The sequence below is a fragment of the Parastagonospora nodorum genome (genome assembly GCF_000146915.1).
Source record: "Parastagonospora nodorum SN15 chromosome Unknown scaffold_2, whole genome shotgun sequence".
Lineage (NCBI taxonomy): Eukaryota > Fungi > Ascomycota > Dothideomycetes > Pleosporales > Phaeosphaeriaceae > Parastagonospora > Parastagonospora nodorum.
This window is the reverse complement of record NW_001884550.1, coordinates 563837-585856: the sequence shown is the minus strand read 5'-3', so window position 1 is coordinate 585856 and position 22020 is coordinate 563837. Positions and strand designations below refer to the sequence as shown.

The window sequence follows — 22020 nt, the reverse complement described above, 5'->3', positions numbered from 1 at the left end:
CATACTAGTAAAGAATCGCGTTCAGTCTGCGAAGGATTAGTTATGTCTCGAAGAGTGTGTTGGGGCATGCAGATACCCCCAAATTGTTGCGCTCCCTGTACGGTTTTGCAAGGGGTCATCCGCCGTGCTGTATGATTGGTGGATGTACCGTCGTCGACTGTCCTCCGGTGTCGCCTACGGTCGATTCCTGTCAGCACGTCTCAGGGGCGCTTATCTATTGCCTTGTTAGGTCTATTCGGCTTAATTTGTTTGAATTACAGCCGTGTTCCCGGCGTTATTAGTACACCTGACGATACAATATGTCCGTAGCATCGAGGAAAGAGCACAGCGCAGGCTTCAGCTCAATTTTCCTACAAGGACCCCCTAAAACGTTTTTCTTGAGACGCATATCATATTAATGGTTCAATTACAAATGTAGCCCTATAGAGTTTCGTTGCAACCGTATCTTGCAGTGCGCCATGCCAGCGTGCTTCCGTTGATATTCGTATACGAGTCCAACCATCTGCTGTTTTCGTGTAGTAGTATATGCCACTGCGTTTATCCTCAAACCCCACCTCTCTCTCGAGTGTCCGTATGAACTGTGTATAGTCAAGGCTACTAATATCTTTGTATTCTGTTGCTAGGTCGTCGCGCACATACAGCAGTTGGTCCGTTCGTATAAGGATCTGATCCTGTTCGTGTGCACTAGCTACCAGAATGGTTGACAGTTGAGGAGCGTTGTTTACGGTGTTAGACTGTCCGGCACTGTGGACCACAGCCTCAGCATATCCATCATTGTTCCGCAGCCCAGTCTCAGGATTATGGTTACATCGCATTTTGCGTCGCTCGGAGCGCATCCGTCGTGTTGCATTGTGATTACATCGGACTGCTAAGTGCGTGATTGTACGTAGGCGACTGTCGGGCGCCGTACTTTGCAGCGGGCTGTTCTGTCGTGACGCAACCACCCTCGCTATCTGTCTGATGTGCTCTTTTGCAGTCGTCGTTCGCAGAGACTGACATAATATAGCTCGTTCTCTCATCTCTCTCTCAACTTCTGCATATAGTGTCTCGTATTCATCGCTTGTTAAGGTCATCGCGTCGCAGATGCTGTCCCTGGACGAGCGTTCCCGTGTTTGTCGCAGTGGTGTCATAATTGCAAAGATGTAGCGATTTAGGATTCTGTCGTCAACAGTGGAGTACTGTCGTTCGTCTTGGAGAACCGTCGTGGTATAGGTGGTCGTTGTTGCTGCTCGTGTCTTGATGAGTCGTTGTTTGTGGAGATGGGGCGCATGCCGCGCAGCGTCTTCGCAACTCCAGTCTAGCTTATGTAATCATCTAGCTAACGACCCGCGGGGATCTCCTGCTTCGACAGCTCGAGATCCTTGTTAACCAGGCCTTTGTACTCGTCGGATTTGTTGCGCAGCATTACGCCTGCGTCGGCATTGGCGGGCGACGAGACTTCCGCGTCGTTGAGGAGGGAGAGGATTGAGATCAGCACGGTTTCCACACGCTGCATGGGCGACCAACCCGACGAGTACAAGGGCTTGGTCAACGAGGATCTCGAGCTGTCGAAGCAGGAGATCCCCGCGGGTTTTTGTGATGCCGACGCACGGGACGGCGTGGCGGGAGGAGAAGGACGAAGCGGACTTGAGATGAGTTGAGAGGACAGTGATGTCGAGAGCTTTGGAGGGAGTAAGAGTGATCTAGAGGAGGATGGGGAGATGGATTCAGGTATGGGGGATGAGGACGAGGAGGATAAATGAGTGAGACGCGGCGAGGGCATAAGACATGGCTTCCGCCATATCTCTCCATCGACGAAAATTTCAATGCAGGAAGGAGACTCGACACAAGCGATTAACGTTTACTTTAAGATTTGTGAATTATGTATGAAGGGCTATCCTCAGTTATTTCGTGTTCGCTTCCGTCGATACTCTCGTAGCGTGCGCAGTAAATCGATGTCAAATGTCGGCGAGTACAGGCGGTTGTATTCGTCCCAGTCGATATAGTTGTTGACGTAGTAAGACATAGTAGTACGAGTTGTTGAATCAGGCAGGTCCCTTGGTACCAAGTGCACTGGGCGGATAATCGTGCTCAGGTCGTAAAACTTAAAAGCTTGCAATGTCCGGCGTTTAGGGGCTGCGTTCCAGGCCCGTCGACGCACACTCAACATTCCAGTAGTGTTGTCGATCTGTCCATTGTTATTGAACAGCAATACCTCGGAGAATGCCCCAATATACGCCATGTGTTTTCCATCTTTGTCGTAGCGGGTATGGTCGATAATTGTAAGTATTAGGTGGAGCTGGGCTACCACTCTACCGTCCGTCACCGTCCTAGACTGTCGTCTATTGTCTCCATGCTCAAATTCTTGTACCCAAACGTAGTCTCTACGCCAGAGGCCTGTCTGTTGCCAGTTAGGTGCGCATCTTACAACCTCCTCGTCGCAGTGTTCAGGGTCGTTGTGTCTCTTGCCAGAGGACCGCCAGCACTTTATGGAAGGGTGAATCTGTACACTCATACGGCCAACCCAAGATGGGTCGACATCCAAACGGTCCTCGTCGTAAGAAGTGATTAGTTGGCCTGCTGCCGCCTGGCGTTTGTTGCGGACAAACACTGCTGCTGCATGTGTAAAGTCAGATATTGCTATGTTTGCGGCGACCTCGCTTAGGGGCAATTTTGTCGAATGAGGCTGTATTCCTGGTATTGACCATCCGAGCCTGCGGAAGGGAAGAGGGCGTGTCACTCTCGTGGAATAAGTGCGATCTTGGATGTCGACAGTAGTGGACGGTCGACTCTGTTTAACCACAGTGGCATGGTCAGCTGCCAGTAGTGCCGTCCTCCGAGAATTATGCAAGCATATTTGCAGTATATACTCTTTCTTGTTTGTCATAGAGTAGAACTGTTTTACCATAGTGATGTGATGTGCTTCGCTGTTCGCTCCAGTGCATATACCATCCAAAGCTCCATACATGCGTATGTCTTGTATGATATGTGTCAACGCGTGCCACTTAGGATAATTGAAGTTCTTCTCTTCCCCTAGCGTTCGCCGATACACTCGAAATTCCTCCTTGAATACATTCATCCTCTCTAGTGCTCCTTGAATATAGGCCAAGGTATCCTCGTCGTGACTCTTGTATTGCGCCAGTGTAACTAGGTCGCATACTGCACGAATAAAATGCAGCGCGAAAGGCGCCTTCGATACAAACAACGGGGATACGACAGCCACAAGCTGTTGTATGATTGCCTTTTGCTCTGTGCCGGTCCATTGGGAGACTTCTGTAAATGCTCTCTTGTTATTAAAACGCTTCAGGCCAGTACTATGCATTACCTGACGGAAGCGCTCGTTTAACTGAGTACTACCAGATTCTTGCGTTACTGGTGTAGTACTGTTATCCCAGGTCTTTCTGCTGCCAGGATAGATGTCGTCCAACATATCTTGCATAAAGTCTAGCATCTTCATTACTAAACCTTTAAGCAGCAAGTGCAATGTATCCGTTGCTAAAGACACGTGAATATTAAAGTTATGGTGCTTCCACCCGAAACAATCAACTGGATGTACAAAGTCGTCGTGTCCTTTATCAAGACATCTCTCTTGTTGTAGCCGAGTGAATTGCTCTGTTCTCCATGGGTAAGATCCACATAAATCCTCTCTGTCGTCAGGTGCGACGGTACAACGCGTGCAATGGCGATTTTTCTTTACACCGGTCAAGAGTACTTGTTCTTCGTAGTCAGCCAATATCGCGCAAATAGTTGGGTAACACTGCCTTGTTCGTCCGTCTGCGCATGCAAGTAGTATTCCAGACTTAGCCGCGTTTTCCAGTGCTGTATTAGACAGTGAGCAACAGTGTTCTACCGTGCAGGCTGATATAGTGGTGCTTGAACTTACGTGACAGAAGCTTGCCCATGCAATAGTGATACACTTGACTCTTAAGAAGGGGATCACGAATCTTAGTTGTAGGAATGAACCCAGCTAGAAGAGTACCAGGTGTCGATCTCCGACGTCGGGCTTCGCGGGACAGATTCCCAATTGTGACGTAGACTGGCCATGCTGCTACATCTCCTGATATAAGTGAGAGTTGTGTTTTGTCGACTGATATAATAATCGGCACGACTGTTGCTCCATCTCGTAGGCTTTGTTGTATGTTCCACCACCAGTCTCCAGAATGTAATTCATGATAAACGCGAACAGGATAGTCCGTATTGCCTGAGAAGAATTGGCTTGGGGCGTATACTAATTCATCTGCAAATGGGCGATGGCTGATTATAAACGCAATCAGCGACAAGATGTTCTGATATACGAAAAAATGTTGGTCGGCCTCAAGTCCAGAAAGACCAGACGTCTTAGCAATGTCCTCCTGTATCCAAATATCATCTTGTATACCGGACTGCATTGCTGACATTGCCTCTTGCCATTGGCGGCCTGATTGAAATGGTAATCTCGTGTGTAAGTCATGTAATCGTGCGTCTGCAAAGAGGCTATCGACATCTCCTAGCGTGCATTTAATCCGTTGCAGCCATGCAGCAAACGAAAAGGCAAAGTCTGAACCAAAGGTGTCGACGTGATTAGGGCTAGTAAACTTAGTCTAGATCATGTTAGAGGAAGTGTTACATACTCTTTTGCAGTTACAGACTCTGCTGTTGCTGGTTCCCCTGCCAATCGCCCATCGTGTGTCTGAAACAGCACTTCCCACGTCTGCGTGGATGTTGACAACGGGCCCTTTCGTCCAACAAGGTCGTCCTTTGCGCACATATCTGGTGCATCCGAAATGCCATCAGCTATTGCCAAGTCTGCATTTTTATCCTTCTCGATGTGATCATATACTGTCACAGTAGAGCTTAAGCCGTCTGCCGCACATACATGCACCTTCCTATCTTGAGCAGTATTATACTCGTTGCTCAATGACGTGTACGTTTCGTTTGACTGGAGTGTTTCGTAAACATTCTCAGACGGTTCCAGACTCTGTTGCGCAAGATGTCGGGAATAGCATCCAGCTGTGTGTTTGGCAAGCCCTGCGTAGGTTTTAGGCTGGAAGCCGCATATCGTACAGAAGCGATCCATGCGCAGAACGGAGGGGAACTGTATTGTGCAGAAGAGGTATTATTTTATGAATAAGTAAATAGCGTTAGAGTTGTTATTTACGATGTTCTTGCGTAGGTTGACGGCTGTGTACGATAAGTTCATTCCACCGTGTTGCTAGTTCCCGCCCGGCTCCGGTGGCCGACGGTCGCAGACGGTCGCCCACCGTCGTCCCACGCTGCCGAAGACTCTGTAACCCTCTCCCATTCTACATACCCACCTCACCCCCTCTCCCAGGTCTAGTTGAGCGACTGGGTTCCTAGATACTAAGCACCACTTTTGCTGCCACAGGTCAAACGGAGGGCGCAATATGGTGCGATTTAATGTCACGTGATCCTCATCTCTGCGTATGGGTCCTGCTCTAATCGGCCGCTCTCAGAGTGGGCTTGCTGGCTTCTTCGACGTGGTAGTTGCAGCGATCTGGCTCCCTAGGTGGCAGTACGTTCGCGGCGAGAAGGAGCGCGAAGAGATACTTGCCCTGCTGTTGATTTTTTTTTCGCTTGCCTCTCAGCAGCCCCGTGCCAGTGCCAGCGGGCATATAAATCTCGCTTATTTTCCTCCCTCCTTTCTTCTCTCCAATCATCGGGCCACTTGCAGATAGACCTGCAACTCTACATCCTCTCCAATACCCAGCGACCGGGACTCGTGCTGGTGGTGGAGGAGGACGGTGAGGGACGGTGCTGCACCGCCCCGGACCGACGAAGACGACGACTTCCACTGTCGACGTAAGTAACATTATGGTCAAGGTCACTCTGACTCCAACTCCAGATAGCAGCTAATAGTCTCTAAGAGCGCACTGAAAAGTTTACAGAGAAACCTGGATATATTCAGTGCTATAAGATATCTTGTCTGGTTTTGGAAAAGGTTTTGAACATATCCAAGTTACCTCTTTACTGTTCTCGTTCAGCGAAGGCAGACAGGAATTTTGCTAGGGCTCGGTGGTAATCCGGAATATGTTATTTTATTAGAGTTGCTACTAAGAGCTTCACCGTAGTTTAGTGCTTACTATACCTATAATCTACCCTGCTTAACTGGCCTAGCAAAGCCAAAGGAATGCCCTCCACGCGCCGTCCTCTTGGGTATTCAGCGCCCGGGAGTCATGATGGCAGGGGAGGACCGTGAGGGACGGTGCTGCACCGCTCCTGACTGGCGAGGCCCTTAGATCACACACAACTTCTACGCAACATTATGCTCGAAAGGTACTCTGACCCTAACTTTAAATGATGGCTGGACAGAGCAACAAATGTGTAATTCGATGCCCACTGGCCTGGCAAAGCCGGACTCATGACCTCCACGCACCGTCCTCTTAGGTACCCAGCGCCCGGGAGTCATGATGGCAGGGGAGGACCGTGAGGGACGGTGCTGCACCGCCCCGGACTGGCGAGGCCCTTAGATCACACACAACTTCTACGCAACATTATGCTTAAAAGGTACTCTGACTCCGACTTTAAATGATGGCTGGACAGAGTAACAAATGTGTAATTCGATGCCCACTGGCCTGACAAAGCCGGACTCATGACCTCCACGCACCGTCCTCTTAGGTACCCAGCGCCCGGGAGTTATGATGGCAGAGGAGGACCGTGAGGGACAGTGCTGCACCGCCCCGGACCGACGAGGCCCTTGGATCCCACACAACTTCTACGCAACATTATGCTTGAAACATACTCTGACTCTGACTTTAAACGACGGCTGGACAGAGTAACAAATGTGTGATTCGATGCCCACTAGCCTGACGAAGCTGGACTTATGGACCCTAAGCGACATATTCTCCAACACCCAGCGCCCGGGAAGATGGGGATGGCGAGGGACGGTGCTGCACCGCCCCGGACCGACGAAGACAACGACTACCACACCACATCCAAATAACATTGTGCTCGAAGCCGCTCTGAACCCAACTTCAGACAACTGCAGGACAAAGTGATTACTCCATGGTTCGATGCACACCGGCCCGACAAAGTCAGACTAATACCCTCCACGCAACATCCTCCTGGTGTCCTGCGCGCAGGGCTCGTGGTGGTGGAGGGAGACGGTGAGGGACGGTGTTGCACCGCCCCGGACCGACGAAGACAACGACTACCACACCACATCTAAATAACATTGTGCTCGAAGCTGCTCTGACCCTAACTTCAGACAACTGCAGGACAAACCGATTACTCCATGGTTCGATGCACGCCGGCCCGAGAAAGTCAGACTGATACCCCTCCACGCAGCATCCTCTCGGTGCCCTGCGCGCAGGGCCCGTAGCGGGCAGAGGACAGTGAGAGACGGTGCTGCACCGTCCCAGGAAATATAGACGGCCACCAGGCTGCAGCAATCGGCCCGTTCAACACGATTAAGTTCTGCTGGACCAAGGCATGCCCGCCATGCAGAGCGGCTCTTAAGTCGAAACATTGTCATTTGCACAACTTCGCCTTGACCTTAACCCACTACCTATCTATACTCACGCCAAAGTTTCTTCGATTCAATCGCTTCCCACAACCTTCTTGCCGCGACTGTCCCGCGCACACGCGCACTTTTCCAAGCGACATCCATACCCGACCGCGTGTCCATGGCAGCCGTCTATACTCATAACACTGCCCCTGCCCGCTTACCACCGCAAGGCTGAGCTCGAGATGGGCTAAGTGACCTGAGAGGATGACATGGTTCACAGTATGGCTGCCACCACCATAAGGTGCCGGGCACAATGTCGAATCTCGGGCAGCAGAGACTAACGGCATCTCACAAGGGAATTGGGGGCGAGGCATGGTCTCTCAAACCTCAGCGTTCACGATCTGGTAGAGGAGTTTGCCAGACATGTCTCGAGCCAGGTTCAAGAAAAGAAGATTCAAGACCAAAACCCCAACTCAAACATCAGGTGAGTCTGTGTACGCGGTTTTCGAATGTTTGGCTGGCAGTAGCAACCTGTCCACAACTACGAGATGCGCAAACTCCTCCGGTCTTTCGCGAAGCAGCAGCCGCAATTATCCGTCATATAATAGTGACCGAATTGCAGCACTTTGGCAATGAAGTCGAGACTGAGGATCCTCGTGACACGCTAACGCTGACACTGTCTGAGACGGCGCAACCACGGTCTTCGTCCGTCGTGTCTAATACGTCTACGGCATTGATGGCCGACAAATAAGGCTTTGCATCACTCACCGGGCCGTTTTTACCGGCCAACGCGAACGTGGTTAGTCTGATCCCTGTCTACTAAGCGGTACCCTCGATGGGGCTGATAACAATAGATCGTCGGACACAGGTAGAGAAGTGAAGACTTTGACATTAGGATCCAGCGCATTAAGTATAATGTCCCTATAATTTTTTTTTCAGCGTGCAAGCTCTCCGATTTATACAAAGCAGGCACATCTCCGGTGATGGACACGTTGACAGTGACGCCCATCGAGGATGACGATAATTTGCTAAACACCATCGACTCGCACATCAAATTGAGGAAGCTTAAAGAAGTAATGCCATTGTGCCGGACAATAAAATCACTAAGTATTCCTAGTGCAGGTAGAACAGAAAAACTTAAACTGATATATACTCCACTGACATTTATATGCAGTACAATTCCATCCCAACGAACCACCTGAACAGCCCTCACTATCCAAGAAGAGAGTCCAATAATTTCTTATTCTACCAGACAAACACTCTAAGAAGCACCTTGAGGTCCGCGAAGCGGACGCATCAAAGCAGGTAGGTGCAAACGTAAGAGAAGGAGGAAACAAGAATCGCAGCAGCCTATATTACTCCGACAGTAACAGCGACACTGCTACCGGGAAGACGAGGATAAAGGCCCGCGCTCGATTAATTGAAAGACAGAGGTTAGAATCAGAAGCGCAGCTCAGGAAAGCAAGCGAAGAAGAAGAGTTAGCTAAAACCAAAAAAGAGAAGAGGGAGAAAGAAGCCCGGGAGCGCGAGGCTGGGTCAGATGGCCCGCTAGACAGCGACGACTACCGCTCAGACAGCAGCCCGGACATTGACCCTGAGGATGACTCGGAGGACGAGGAGGCAACGACAGCAAAGGACCTTGCCAGAGAACAAAAGGAAAGGCTCAAAGCCTTATTGAACGCCAAGTACGTCCACCGTGGAAGACAGTCAACCACTGTTCACCCTGCTAACAAACAAACCAGAATGAGGGACAGTCTCTCCGCGAGAGTAGGGACGGCAATGGAACACTGCACTCTGGAAGAGTAGACTTCGGCCGCAGTATTCTTTGGCGTTTCGATTGATGACCTCCAGAACAAGCGCACAATGAAGCTACCGGCACGTTTGTGGGGGGTTATTGCGACTCCACCCCATACCCAGCTCACAGGCGCATACATCCTCTACTTCAAAGAGTTGTCATCTGATAACGGGTAGGATCTTTGCCAGCGTTATGGGCATGACCAGGACGCGAGCGATGGTGCTCGCCGTCCTCATGGGACACGTTCACTTCAAGAACTGGACGGAAGTGCGAAATGCCTGAGCAGAAGGGTCTCATCCTTCGACGCCGGACCTCGACAAGCAGCCACAATGATGACTGGTTGGGGCGTGCAGCTGATGCCTGGAAGAACGAGGTAGTCGCAATGGATCCTGCAAACTCCACATTGTGCGACCCAAGCGATCCGCTGGTCGTAAGGTTCTGCATCTTCAGTGACCCCGCTCTGGAGAACATAGGCATACCGACGAATGAGGAGGTAGTAGAGATGCAAACTGATACTGCCACCGCTCTCGCTGATGAGCTCGCCGCCGTCAATAAGTCAGTTAGACTACAGACCTTCACACTAAAGATCCTAGAGCACGTAGAAACAGTTCACTGGACAATGGCAGAGGCGAATATGCCTGCTGTGCACCCTGAGGCTACGAAGCACCGTCCAGCACCGTCGGCAGCACGGTTTGCGTTAGTCCGCGGCTTCGGAAAGGTGGACAGGCATGTGTTTAGGGCTGACAACACTATGAGCGTCACGGCACAGCGAACAATCACGCGCAAAGGCATCCTTCAGGTGGAAACAAATGCGATACTACTTCCTGGTCATGTCACTGTATGGGGGCGGACTGTATTCGATGAATTCCACAATTGCAAGTCGGAGGGCACAATCATGGCCAAGTTTTACAAGGATCTTCGAAAGTATAACTAAGGATACCAATGGAAAGCATGGGCTCTGTCCGGAACGCGGCAGCGCAGTGGACAAAGTGACGGGCAAACACACCTACAAGACGTGTAATAGAGTCTACGCGTCAACTGCGAAGACCTCATCTCCCCAGCATTCTCAAACTTCGGACATCAACGGCCTGGTAATAAACAGGCAATGGCGCGACGTGGTCGCCAATGTAAGGTGCAGCGCAGACCAATTCAAGGCGTTAGATGGTGTAAGGAACTGACCGCGAAAGGAGCAAAGGATACGCTGAGGTTCGCGTAGAAAAGGACATTGAAGACGAGCGACCGATAGGCCAATCCAATATCCGTCATCAAGGGCAAGTTCTTCACTTCCTTCTAAGGCTGCAAACTACCAAGGTTCCTCAGCACGGTAGAAGACGCTGAGCGACGGTGCAGACAGGTCTTCTTGCGAGAAGGCCTTGGACCTGTAGCAATCAGCTCAAAACAAATCTTCGAACGCCCCGGAACTGAAGCAATTGCAGCCTATCTTTCGCCTGCCAAATCAAGGGCAGCCTAATTCAAGGCGATTAGCCGCTATGTTATTCGCGTAACAGCGAAAAGCGCGGAGGATATATTCGACCATCTAGGCAACGAAAACTGCCACACAGCGAACCTAGACATCTTGCTTGAAGCGAGCGCGGAGTTCGAATACATTAAGGGTATATGTAAGACCCTCAGTACCTTATGGCTACGACACTGAACCTAGAGCTCTGCTACTGAAGAGGACGGGAAAGTAGCTGGGACGCTACCACCGCTAAAGAAAATCTATCCTAACACCCTCATATTGTCGTATAAACCGGTCGTGCAGGCAGTGACGCGGTTAGGCTTGAGAAAGAAGTTCTGTGACGAGAACGTCTTGGTCATGCCGGGAGGTATGACATAGCAAGATATCAACCGCAAGCCTGCTAAATAGAGGGATCTAGTCGGACCTTAGATTATGGTCGCTTCAATGGCATTCGTAGAGGCAACTATACTAACAGAAGCTACGCACGTCGTCATTATGGGGCCGCAAGATAGACAGAACACACTGGACTAATTCATGTTCTGAGGGTATCGACTCAGTCAGCCGGGAGACTATAGTTAAGGCCTGAGCAAGCAGAGTATGAAAATAATTTCGCGGGATAGACTACAGAGTACAGGATCCAAGGTCGTGAATCCGCGCGTAGACCGGCAGCAATTCGAGCCTGTTCCCATGAATTTAGAAGCGCTCCCCCAAGGTCCGGCGCACCAACAGAGATGGTTCTTGACGGTGCTCGACGGTGCTCGACGGTAGCTGGCCGTGTGAAACGCAGGACTGGCACGGTAATGGAATAATGCTCATGTCATGAATAATATCAATGAAGCTCTTTCTGGTGACATGATATATGCTTTCTTTATTGTCTGCTTACAGTGCGTATCCTCGCCGGTGATGACGAGACGATAGAACTTACGACCATTGTCGCGAAGCCTCGGCGCCCAGAGAGTGTCCTTGCGCTGGTCGTGCTCTTCCGCGCTATGGTCCTGCTCCTTGTCCCACATGAAATAGAGGGCTTGCTTCTGATGCGGATACAGCTCTGTCTTGATGTGACTAGACGGCTCTCGCGTAGGTACTTCATCCGATTTACTGACAACCGTATCGAAAACGTCGGCAACGTCAGCCCGGATCTCATCGACGCTTCGCAAGACGTAGATACTGCCTGGTTCTCCAGGTGTTGGCCCTTGCTGGGTGAACTGATCGGTCTGAAAGCTAGGATCTATCGCTTGGATCCGTGTAAGAGAGTCGCCATCTTGTGGGTTGTAGTAGTCGTAGCGCTGGAGCTCGAAAACGGGTCGTAGCAGCTGAATGTTCTTGCCCTTATGGAACTTGCCGATATCATGGGCCCACTTCCGCTTACAGTACAACTGGAGCGTCATGCTGATGAGCCCCGAGAAGGGTGAGCCTGGAGGACCCTCGCCAGCTTGTTTTCGTCGAATATCGGTCCAAGCCATCCATATCAGTCCATTGGCCTTCGCTCCATCTATCAATGGACACAATCCAGTTGACGACTTCATGTCGACTCTACCGAATTCTCTGCCGGTGGGATCAGTGACCATGATATTGAGATTGTTACGATTGTTTCCAGCTCGACGGAATGAGACCTTGATTCGGCCTTGCTGACCACTGTTGCCGAGGTACTTCTTTGGGTCGGGATAAGGAACGGTGTGGGCCTGGACGTAGGTGTGCTTGACTTTGCCGACACATATAAGCTCCTCCATATTGTCTCCGACCAACTGAACATCATCATCATCGCCTAAATCCGCGTCAGACTAGTTATTATGCATTAGGGGTGGAGTGTTTACTCATTGTCAAGTCGATTGACGGTCCTGTCTGCGAGGGTGCTTGACTACTTGTCTTTTGTAACTCGAGACTGCTGCCACCGTTAAATCCTTGGCGATGCGTAGACTTTTTGCGGTCCTCGTCGGTCTTGATTCGCTTCGCTGGTGAAGCTGTGCGCTCCTGGACGTTGTGCAACTGCTCAACGAGTGAGATTTGGCCAGCGATGGTGGGATCGGTACGCCCGCGGTCAAGGTCGCTACCAGATGATGCGGGGCGTTTTGATGCGAGTGATCGCGGGTTGAGTAGAGCGGTCGGGCTGAATTGTGGAGTGGGTGCAACATTGTTGTTGTTATTGTTGACGCGGTCCGCGTCACCTGGCAAATCGCCCGTTAGCTCTACGTTTCCCATGGCATCGAAAGCAACACCGGGCACGAAATCGAGGTCCATAATGCCGACCTCGGCGGGGAGGCCGGATCGAGCATCTGCCTGCTCGTACAGTACCGCAGACGGGTTGATTAGTGTTCTTGCACGCGGGCTGTCGGTCATGTGAGGTCAGGAATGAAAGCTTCCATGGCGTGGGAAAAGCAGAGACGATGTGGACGATATATTGCCAACCTCGGCGGGGAGGCCGGTTCGAGCAGCTGCCTGCTCGTACAGAACCGCAGATGGGTTGATTGGTGTTCTTGCACGCAGGCTGTCGGCCATGTGGACGTCAGGGATGAAAGCAACACCGGGCACGAAATCGAGGTCCATATTGCCGACCTCGGCGGGGAGGCCGGGTCGAGCAGCCGACTGCTCGTACAGAACCGCAGATGGGTTGATTGGTGTTCTTGCACGCGGGCTGTCGGTCATGTGAGGTCAGGAATGAAAGCTTCCATGGCGTGGGAAAAGCAGAGACGATGTGGACGATATATTGCCAACCTCGGCGGGGAGGCCGGTTCGAGCAGCTGCCTGCTCGTACAGAACCGCAGATGGGTTGATTGGTGTTCTTGCACGCGGGCTGTCGGCCATGTGAGGTCAGGAATGAAAGCTTCCATGGCGTGGGAAACGCAGAGACGACGTGGACGACTTTGGTCCTTGCCTCTCGCAGAAAATAGAGCGGAAGAGAATTAGGCAAAGAAAGGGAGATTATGTACCTCTTTTACGTGCCCCTTGCGGGTCAAGTAATAGCGCTAGATTCATGCCGCAAGAAATGCAGATGTGGTTATCGCATGTTAGAGGCGCTTCGAAACACGTGCTTAGTTAATCACAATCTAAATATCTTTACAACACGTTAACGTTGTACTAGACGACTTCTCGTATTCGGTGTCAAACGCTGAGCGATAGTACTGCTCGTTGCCACATCGTGCAAGTAAGAGTGAACTTAAACAGCGCAGCGGTGTGTGTGGACAAAGTAAGTGGCTGGAAAGAAGGGTCGACGGTCAAAGACGGTTGAGTCGCATGCAAGACTGTCCTCTCGACGGTTCTGACAAGTTCATCAACATTGTCCTAGGAGTCAAATACAATACGTGGCAGTTACGACGCCTAATGCCTTAAGTTAAGTTGCGGAAAATACTGGGTTATTGTAGTTTCCAGGTGAGATGGTGCTCGCGAGGCGTACGCACAGACGCAGTCCACACCAACGCTCTATCGGCGCACGTCTCCCATGGCAAACCTCCATCCCTCCCTTCTAACGAAGCGACGATGCTTTCTCAACATCGCGCATCGCCTCTACTGCCACACGGTATGAAAATGGCACAATGTAATATTCTTTGTCCCTCACAATGCCGACGTGTTCCTCTGAGATAACATCTGCGTAGGTTCCGGCTCTGATCGAACTGTCGCAATACTACCGAGCTCCCCTTCACAACGCACAGTTGCTAGCCCCCCTCCGACCGCGTAAACCAACCTGATATACATAACATCGCCACCAAGACTGCAGTGTCTGAGTCATAGTGTGACGCCCGAGCTTAAAGTCGCCCCATTGCCTGCTCCTGGCAGTTGCAGGACAAAGCGATGAATCTGTGGTTCGATGCCCACTAGCCCAACAAAGCCGGACTTATGACCTCCACGCACCGTCCTCTTGGGTATCCAGCGCCCGGGAGTTATGATGGCAGAGGAGGACTGTGAGGGACGGTGCTGCACCGCTCCTGACTGACGAGGCCCTTGGATCACACACAACTTCTACGCAACATTATGCTCGAAAGGTACTTGGACTCTGACTTTAAACGACAGCTGGACAGAGCAACAAATGTGTAATTCGATGCCCACTAGCCTGACGAAGCTGGACTCATGACCCCCAAGCGACATACTCTCCAATACCCAGCGCCCGGGACTCGCAGTGGCAGATGGGGACGGCGAGGGACGGTGCTGCACCGCTCCTGACTGACGAGGCCCTTGGATCCCACACAACTTCTAAGCAACATTATGCTTGAAACATACTCTGACTCTGACTTTAAACGACGGCTGGACAGAGTAACAAATGTGTGATTCGATGCCCTCTAGCCTGACGAAGCTGGACTCATGATCCCCAAGCGACATACTCTCCAATACCCAGCGCCCGGGACTCGCAGTGGCAGATGGGGACGGCGAGGGACAGTGCTGCACCGCTCCGGACCGACGAGGCCCTTGGATCCCACACAACTTCTACGCAACATTATGCTCGAAAGGTACTTGGACTCTGACTTTAAACGACGGCTGGACAGAGTAACAAATGTGTGATTCGATGCCCACTAGCCTGACGAAGCTGGACTCATGACCCCCAAGCGACATACTCTCCAATACCCAGCGCCCGGGACTCGCAGTGGCAGATGGGGACGGCGAGGGACGGTGCTGCACCGCCCCGGACCGACGAAGACAACGACTACCACACCACATCCAAATAACATTGAGCTCAAAGCTGCTCTGACCCTAACTCCGGACAACTGCAGGACAAACCGATTACTCCATGGTTCGATGCACACCGGCCTGACAAAGTCAGACTAATACCCTCCACGCAACATCCTCCTGGTGCCCTGCGCGCAGGACTCGCGGCGGTGAGGGGGGGGGGACGGTGAGAGACGGTGAGAGACGGTGCTGCACCGCCCCGGACCGACGAAGACAACGACTACCACACCGCATCCAAATAACATTGAGCTCAAAGCTGCTCTGACCCTAACTCCGGACAACTGCAGGACAAACCGATTACTCCATGGTTCGATACACACTGGCTCGACAAAGCTGAACTAATATCCCTCCACGCAGCATCCTCTCGATGCCCCGCGCGCAGGGCCCGTAGCGGGCAGAGGACAGTGAGAGACGGTGCTGCACCGTCCCAGGAAATCTTGACAGTCACCAGACTGCAGCAAGCAACCTGTTCAGCATGATTAAGTTCTGCTGGACTAAAGCATGCCCGCTATGCGGAGCGGCTCTTAAGTCGAAACATTGTCATTGCTCAACTTCACACTCACTCTCACCTATTATCCCACCCGCATCCGGCATATTTGCCCGGTGCATACAAACGCAACGCAACCAACAACCTTTTCAGCTACATAACAACATTATGTTTTCTGCAAGCCCCGCGCATTGAAGCCCAAGCTCTTTACACATCACGCTGCAATTCCTTTTTATCGTTGTTTTGTCCACCGACACGTTTCGCTACATCGCCACTGTCACAGCAACGCGCTTCTCAAATCCACAACGCGCTTCTCACGTCAATAACGCGCTTCCCACATCAACAACCTGCGACCGCGCTCAAACTCTCCATAGTCAGTAAGCGCACCCTCCCAAGCGACATCCACATATTAACACGCACTTTCAGCAACAGTCCAACGATTACACACGGTCGCTAACCGTCTTCTACTCCAGGCGCGAAGCTATTATGGCCGGACGTGACAGCGACGATGACAGCGACACAGAATGGGCGCCGCCGAAGCAACCAGAGTGGTACAAGAGCAAGGCCAACACGACAAGCTCCAACAGCATGTCACAAACGAATGTAAGAGAAGGATATGGGATCACGACCTTAGAGGTTGTTGAACTTGTAGAGGACCTTACAAGCTATGTCAAGAAAAAGGACCTACTCGAGAAGATCCAATCAGAAAAGAGCCAATCGCAGCTTCTGAAGAGCTTGCGTTCACCAACGTCAAAGGACTGGCTTGCGGTAGCCAAATGTACACGGCTGCGAAATGCGCAAATACCCAAAGTCTTCCACGAGGCTGCAGCCGGAACTATCTGGACGATGATGCTAGCCAAGGTGCGTCAGTACGGCGCCAAGGTCAAGACAGAGGACCCGAGCAACACGCCAACGCCGACACTGTCTGAGACGGCGCAGCGACGGTCTTCGTCCGTCGTGTCCAACAGGTCTACAGCGTCGATAACCGACAAGTTCGGCGTTGCATCACTCACTGAGCCGGCTATCTTGAATGACGCCAATGTTGCCTTAGTAGACGCTGTGCATCACTCTGTCGTCAAACAATTCCCCATGTTCAGGCTGATGACGAAGGAAAGCCAGCAGAAATTGGAGGAGAACTACTTTGAGGTTAGGGCCCAGCACCTCAAGTACGATGCCCTCATCCAGCATTTGTCATTGCCCAAGTACTCCGATTGGTACCAAGCAGGCACCTCTCAGGTCATGGATGCGTTGACGATGACGCTCATTGAGGACGACGACGACTTGCTAGGCACCGTCAACTCTCATATCAAGTCGAGGAGGCTCGGAGCAGTGATGCTATTATGCCAGACAACGAAACCGCCAGGCGATTCTAATAAAGGTATAGCACGAACCCTCAAAACTGAAATATACACCACTAACATCTATATGCAGTAACATTCCAACCTGACGAACCACCGGAACAGCCCTCACCACCAGAACAGCCCTCACCACCCAAGAAGAGAGGCCGACATTCCAAACTTATACCAGACGGACCTCCCCTCAAGCGCCGTAAGACCGAGGCAGCGGACAGCAGACATGCAAAAGCAAGCGGGGGAAGAACCAAGAAAGACAAAGATTCAGAGGACTCCGACACTGGCAGCGACGTCCCGCGCCCACGCAGGAGGGACAGAGCAGCGGCCCGCGCTCGATCAGCTGAAAGAAAGCGGTTAGGAAAGGAAGCGCAGCTTAAGAAGACCAGGGACGAAGAGGAGCTGGCTAAGGCCAAAAAAGAGAAAGAGGAGAAAGAAGCTCGGGAGCGCGAGACTCAGCCAGATGGCCCGCTAGACAGCGACGACTACCGCTCAGACAGCAGCTCGGACATTGACCCTGAGGATGACTCGGAGGACGAGGAGGCAACGACAGCAAAGGACCTTGCCAGAGAACAAAAGGAAAGGCTCAAAGCCTTATTGAACGCCAAGTAAGTCCACCGTGGAAGACAGTCAACCACTGTTCACCCTGCTAACAAACAAACTAGAACGAGGGACGGTCTCTCTGCAAGAGTGGGGACGGCAATGGAACACTGCACTCTGGAAGAGTGGACTTCGGCCGCAGTATTCTTTGGCGTTTCGATTGATGACCTCCAGAACAAGCGCACAATAAAGCTACCGGCATGTTGGGGGGTTAGTTGCGACTTCACCCCATACCAGCTCACAGACGCATACATCCTCTACTTCAAAGAGTTGTCATCTGACAATGGCGGGATCTTTGCCAACGCCATGGGCATGGGCAAAACGCGAGCGATGGTGCTCGCCGTCCTCATGGGACACGTTCACTTCAAGAACTGGACGGAAGTGCAAAATGCGCGAGCAGAAGGCGACGCGACAGAACACAACGCAGTTGACGATGACGACAAGCCATGTCCTACTGAAGGCGAGAGAACGTTCCACTGCGCGTGCGAAAGGAGCCCCTCCTTCAACGCCGAACCTCGACAAGCAGCCACAATGATGACTGGTTGGGGGCGAGCAGCTGATGCCTGGAAGAACGAGGTAGTCGCGATGGATCTTGCAAACTCCACGTGGTGCGACCCAAGCGATCCGCTGGCCCTACGGTTCTGCTTCTTTAGTGACTCTCCCCCGGAGAACATGGGCAGACCAACGAAAGAGGAAGCAATGGAGATGCGAATCGATACCACTGACGCTATCTCCAAAGCGCTCGCTGCCGCCAATAAGTTAGTCGCCCCACGGAGCTACGTGCTAGGAGGCGTGGATCATCGAGAAACAGTCTACTGGACAATACCGGAAGCGAACACGCCTGCTGTGCACCCTGAGGCTACGAAGCACCGTCCAGCACCGTCAGCAGCACGGTTTGTGATAGTCTGCGGCTTCGGAAAGGTAGACAAGCATGTGTTTAGGGCTTACAACACTATGAGCGTCACGGCACAGCGAACGATCATACGCAAAGGCGGCCCTCATGTGGAAAAGAGGGCGATACTGCTTCCTGGTCATGTCACTGTATGGGGGCGGACTGTATTCGATGAATTCCACAATTGCAAGTCGGAGGGCACAATCATGGCCAAGTTTTACCAGGATATTCGAAGCCACAACCACGGATACCAATGGAAAGCATGGGCCCTGTCCGGAACGCCTATGGAACAAGGACTGAATGAGATCTTGATCTTCGTGTCGCTAGCACTCATTGGCCTTCAAAACAGGAAAGGGGTCTCTAACTGGTTCAACGCTACCGACAAGAGAGACTCCGTGACTGGCGATCGCATCTATAAGATGGAAGATGCAGTCTACCGGTCGATTGCGGAGACACCATCTCACAGGACTCGCCAAAACACAGCCCTCAATGGCCTAGCAATGGCTAAACAATGGCGCAATATGATTGCCAATGTAAAGCACGACGCAAGCGAACACGAGTCGTCTCATGAGTATAAAGAACTTATATCTCAAGGAGCAGCAGTAGCGCAGAGGTTTATGTTGAAAAGAACATTGAAGACGCGCGACCCGTGGGGCAAACCAATATCCGGCATTAAGGGCGACTTCCTGCCTTACTTCCAAAGCTGCCCATGTCCAGATTTCCTCAGCACGGTACAAAACGCTGAGCAACAATGCAGAGATATCCTGGAAAAAGAAGGCCTTGATGAATCAGAAGCTAGCAGACGTGTGATCTTCAACCGCTTCGAGATGCAGGCGATAGCATCCTACCCTGCGCTTGCTACTCTAAAGGCAGCACAGTTCAAAACATACGGCAGCCGCAAAGTCAAACGCTTCACGTCAAACAGCGTGAAGGACCTCTTTACCAACCCAAGCAAGGACCATTTCCTAGTACGAGAGGCGCGTGCTATAACCAAAAGCAGCCCGAAGTTTCAAAACCTATCGAATTTATGCTCTGAGGTTGAAATTCTAGGAACGCCAAGCCGGACATGGAGCATTGCAGCAGAAGATGCAGCGAAAGCAGCTAATACACCACCACCGCCAAAGGAAGTCCGCGCCAAAATCCTCATAGGGTCGTATAAACCAATCGTGCAGGCAGTGACGTGGCTAGGCTTGAGAGAGAAGTTCGGTGACGAGAGCGTCTTGGTCATGCAGGGAGGTATGACACAGCACGAAATCAACCTCAAGCTTGCTAAATGGAGGGATCCAGATGGGCCTTGGATCATGGTGGCTTCAATGGCATTTGCAGAGGCAATCACACTGACAGAAGCTACGCACGTCGTCATCATGGAGCCGCAAGACAGGCAGAACACACAGGATCAATTCATGTTCCGAGTGTACCGACTCGGCCAGTTGGCAGAAATGTGTGTCGGCATTGTCTATTTTAACCCAGACAGTGAACTGGAACTCAAAGTACTGGGCAAGCAGGACGTCAAAACAACTTCCCGAGATAAACTACAAGGTGGAGGATCGACGGTTACGGATCAACGCATGGACTGGCATCAAACTGAACCGATTGTCATGAGTTTAGAAGCACTCTGCTAAGGTCCGGCGCACTGCTAGGAAAGGTGCTCAACGGTGCTCAACGGTGCTCAACGGTGCTTAACAGTAGATGACTGTATGGAATGCAGGACTAGCATAGTAATAGAATAATTCTCATGTTACCAACAATCCTAACAAAGCTCTTTCTAGTGATATCTGTGATGTCTGGTTACAATGCAGAAAGAAGTAAATATGTAGTAAGATACTAAGGAAAGTATATTAAAGAAGTAAACTTCAATAGCGCAGGTGGGAAGACAGAGTAGGTAGGGAGAAAGAAAATATAACAGTTGAAGACGGTAAAGTTGCGTGCTAGACCGTCGCGTCGACGGTTCCGACAATTCCGACAGTACCGACCATTTCGACGAAGTTTTGTTTCAAAGTATATTTGATAACAAACATAAATTCCTCGAATCGATCAACTCGCTAGCGACACAGTCAATTCTACAGTATCAATAGAAATAAATATTCGACAGATTTTTAGTTTTCCTGACGTAGTATATAGCCTAGCAACTAAGAGTAGAATTATAGTAGCTTGCGCTAAGCTAGAAGAGGAAAAGCTACGCAGCTAATTACTAGAGCTTAAGAACTTTATAGGTATAGTAGAAGTATAGCGCGTAGAAGGCCTAACATTAGCATTAGAGTAAGTTAAGCTATAGGAAATAGGCTATAGCAGGCAGCGCTGCAGACAGCAGCTGCAGATTTACTATCTATTATAATAATTAGCATAAAATGCGCTATTATATAGAGGCGATATGCAAGAGATAAGAAGTATTGAAGATTAAAACTAAATAGCTAATATAGACAGTAATCTATAATTATTATTATATTTAAGACTATAGCTAGCGTTTAAACATGCAGTATATCTAAGTAGTGTTAGCGCAGCTCTGCAATAGACTTAAAAAGAATTCTATGTTAATAGCAAATAAATTAATCTCTACTATAGTTATACTTCTTCTAAGCCTAAGACATCCTACACTCTTTATTATTAAGTTATAGACTGTTAGTATATCTACAGCTGCACTTAATACTAACTCTTAATATCTTTCTCTTCTTACTATCTTAATTAAGAAGCTCTTTAACTAGAGTAATTAACGATCTAGGATTAACAGCAGTTGTACGCGTATAGGTATTCGCCTATTAATAAAGAGCTAACACTAGAGAAGCTATAAGCGTTAGCTTATATTTAATTAAAAGAGAAATGCAATTTATATAATCTACCTAAATAACTCTTAGTAATATGCAAGGCTAGCACTTATTCTAATATAGCTTAAGAGTTATAAGAAGCATTTAGTTTACCTAAACGTTAACTAATAATAAAACAACTAAATTTTACTAGCTCTATAAGCCTATCTGCGCGTTCTATAGACAATATAATACTCTAGAACTGTAGAAAGATAGGTCTATTATTAATAATGCAAGGATATAAAGATATTATTATATCTAGATTAGCTATAGAACTTTCTATTCTAGAAATAGTAGTAGTAGGTAGCGTAAGAGTACTCTGCTATGCAAGTAGTAGTTACACTTTCTGCAGAGGCAAAGCTCTACGCTTATATACTAAGATAAGAATAAGATTCTTGCTAGTCTCTAATGCCTCTTTATATCTGCTAATATGCAGAGTATAACTAGCATATGCATAAGGCTCTTCTACGCAGGCTTCGCTCTAACTTAGAGAGTTATTGCGTAGGATAAAGAGCATAGCTCTAGTAGAGAATAGGCTTATATTAATAGAGCGAGCAT

General features: G+C 50.3%; 10 protein-coding genes across 10 annotated transcripts; 4 read left to right on the top strand and 6 right to left on the bottom strand.

Moving 5' to 3' along the window:
* Positions 1–420: 420 nt before the first annotated feature.
* On the bottom strand, positions 421–815 carry SNOG_01373 (hypothetical protein; the record flags this gene model as incomplete). Its single annotated transcript, XM_001791962.1, has 2 exons — positions 421–505; positions 640–815. The coding sequence occupies 2 exons, from the start codon at positions 813–815 to the stop codon at positions 421–423; spliced, it is 261 nt and encodes an 86-aa protein (XP_001792014.1).
* A 40-nt stretch (positions 816–855) lies between these two features.
* SNOG_01372 (hypothetical protein) lies at positions 856–1270 on the bottom strand (the record flags this gene model as incomplete). Its single annotated transcript, XM_001791961.1, has 2 exons — positions 856–992; positions 1180–1270. The coding sequence occupies 2 exons, from the start codon at positions 1268–1270 to the stop codon at positions 856–858; spliced, it is 228 nt and encodes a 75-aa protein (XP_001792013.1).
* A 48-nt stretch (positions 1271–1318) lies between these two features.
* SNOG_01371 (hypothetical protein) lies at positions 1319–1495 on the bottom strand (the record flags this gene model as incomplete). The annotated part of the gene is made up of 1 exon (XM_001791960.1): positions 1319–1495. The coding sequence occupies one exon, from the start codon at positions 1493–1495 to the stop codon at positions 1319–1321; it is 177 nt and encodes a 58-aa protein (XP_001792012.1).
* Positions 1496–1879: 384 nt separating this feature from the next.
* Positions 1880–3436, bottom strand: SNOG_01370 (hypothetical protein; the record flags this gene model as incomplete). Its single annotated transcript, XM_001791959.1, has 2 exons — positions 1880–2770; positions 2885–3436. The coding sequence occupies 2 exons, from the start codon at positions 3434–3436 to the stop codon at positions 1880–1882; spliced, it is 1443 nt and encodes a 480-aa protein (XP_001792011.1).
* A 1978-nt stretch (positions 3437–5414) lies between these two features.
* Positions 5415–6385, bottom strand: SNOG_01369 (hypothetical protein; the record flags this gene model as incomplete). The annotated part of the gene is made up of 3 exons (XM_001791958.1): positions 5415–5770; positions 6060–6084; positions 6353–6385. 3 exons carry the CDS (start codon positions 6383–6385, stop codon positions 5415–5417), a joined length of 414 nt encoding a protein of 137 aa, XP_001792010.1.
* Positions 6386–7736: 1351 nt separating this feature from the next.
* On the top strand, positions 7737–8174 carry SNOG_01368 (hypothetical protein; the record flags this gene model as incomplete). Its single annotated transcript, XM_001791957.1, has 2 exons — positions 7737–7907; positions 8046–8174. The coding sequence occupies 2 exons, from the start codon at positions 7737–7739 to the stop codon at positions 8172–8174; spliced, it is 300 nt and encodes a 99-aa protein (XP_001792009.1).
* Positions 8175–8406: 232 nt separating this feature from the next.
* Positions 8407–9229, top strand: SNOG_01367 (hypothetical protein; the record flags this gene model as incomplete). Its single annotated transcript, XM_001791956.1, has 3 exons — positions 8407–8496; positions 8693–9108; positions 9166–9229. The coding sequence occupies 3 exons, from the start codon at positions 8407–8409 to the stop codon at positions 9227–9229; spliced, it is 570 nt and encodes a 189-aa protein (XP_001792008.1).
* Positions 9230–9492: 263 nt separating this feature from the next.
* Positions 9493–10152, top strand: SNOG_01366 (hypothetical protein; the record flags this gene model as incomplete). The annotated part of the gene is made up of 1 exon (XM_001791955.1): positions 9493–10152. The coding sequence occupies one exon, from the start codon at positions 9493–9495 to the stop codon at positions 10150–10152; it is 660 nt and encodes a 219-aa protein (XP_001792007.1).
* Positions 10153–11489: 1337 nt separating this feature from the next.
* SNOG_01365 (hypothetical protein) lies at positions 11490–13320 on the bottom strand (the record flags this gene model as incomplete). The annotated part of the gene is made up of 3 exons (XM_001791954.1): positions 11490–12442; positions 12492–12954; positions 13084–13320. The coding sequence occupies 3 exons, from the start codon at positions 13318–13320 to the stop codon at positions 11490–11492; spliced, it is 1653 nt and encodes a 550-aa protein (XP_001792006.1).
* A 2986-nt stretch (positions 13321–16306) lies between these two features.
* On the top strand, positions 16307–20283 carry SNOG_01364 (hypothetical protein; the record flags this gene model as incomplete). Its single annotated transcript, XM_001791953.1, has 4 exons — positions 16307–17149; positions 17302–17773; positions 17912–19629; positions 19834–20283. 4 exons carry the CDS (start codon positions 16307–16309, stop codon positions 20281–20283), a joined length of 3483 nt encoding a protein of 1160 aa, XP_001792005.1.
* Positions 20284–22020: the final 1737 nt, after the last annotated feature.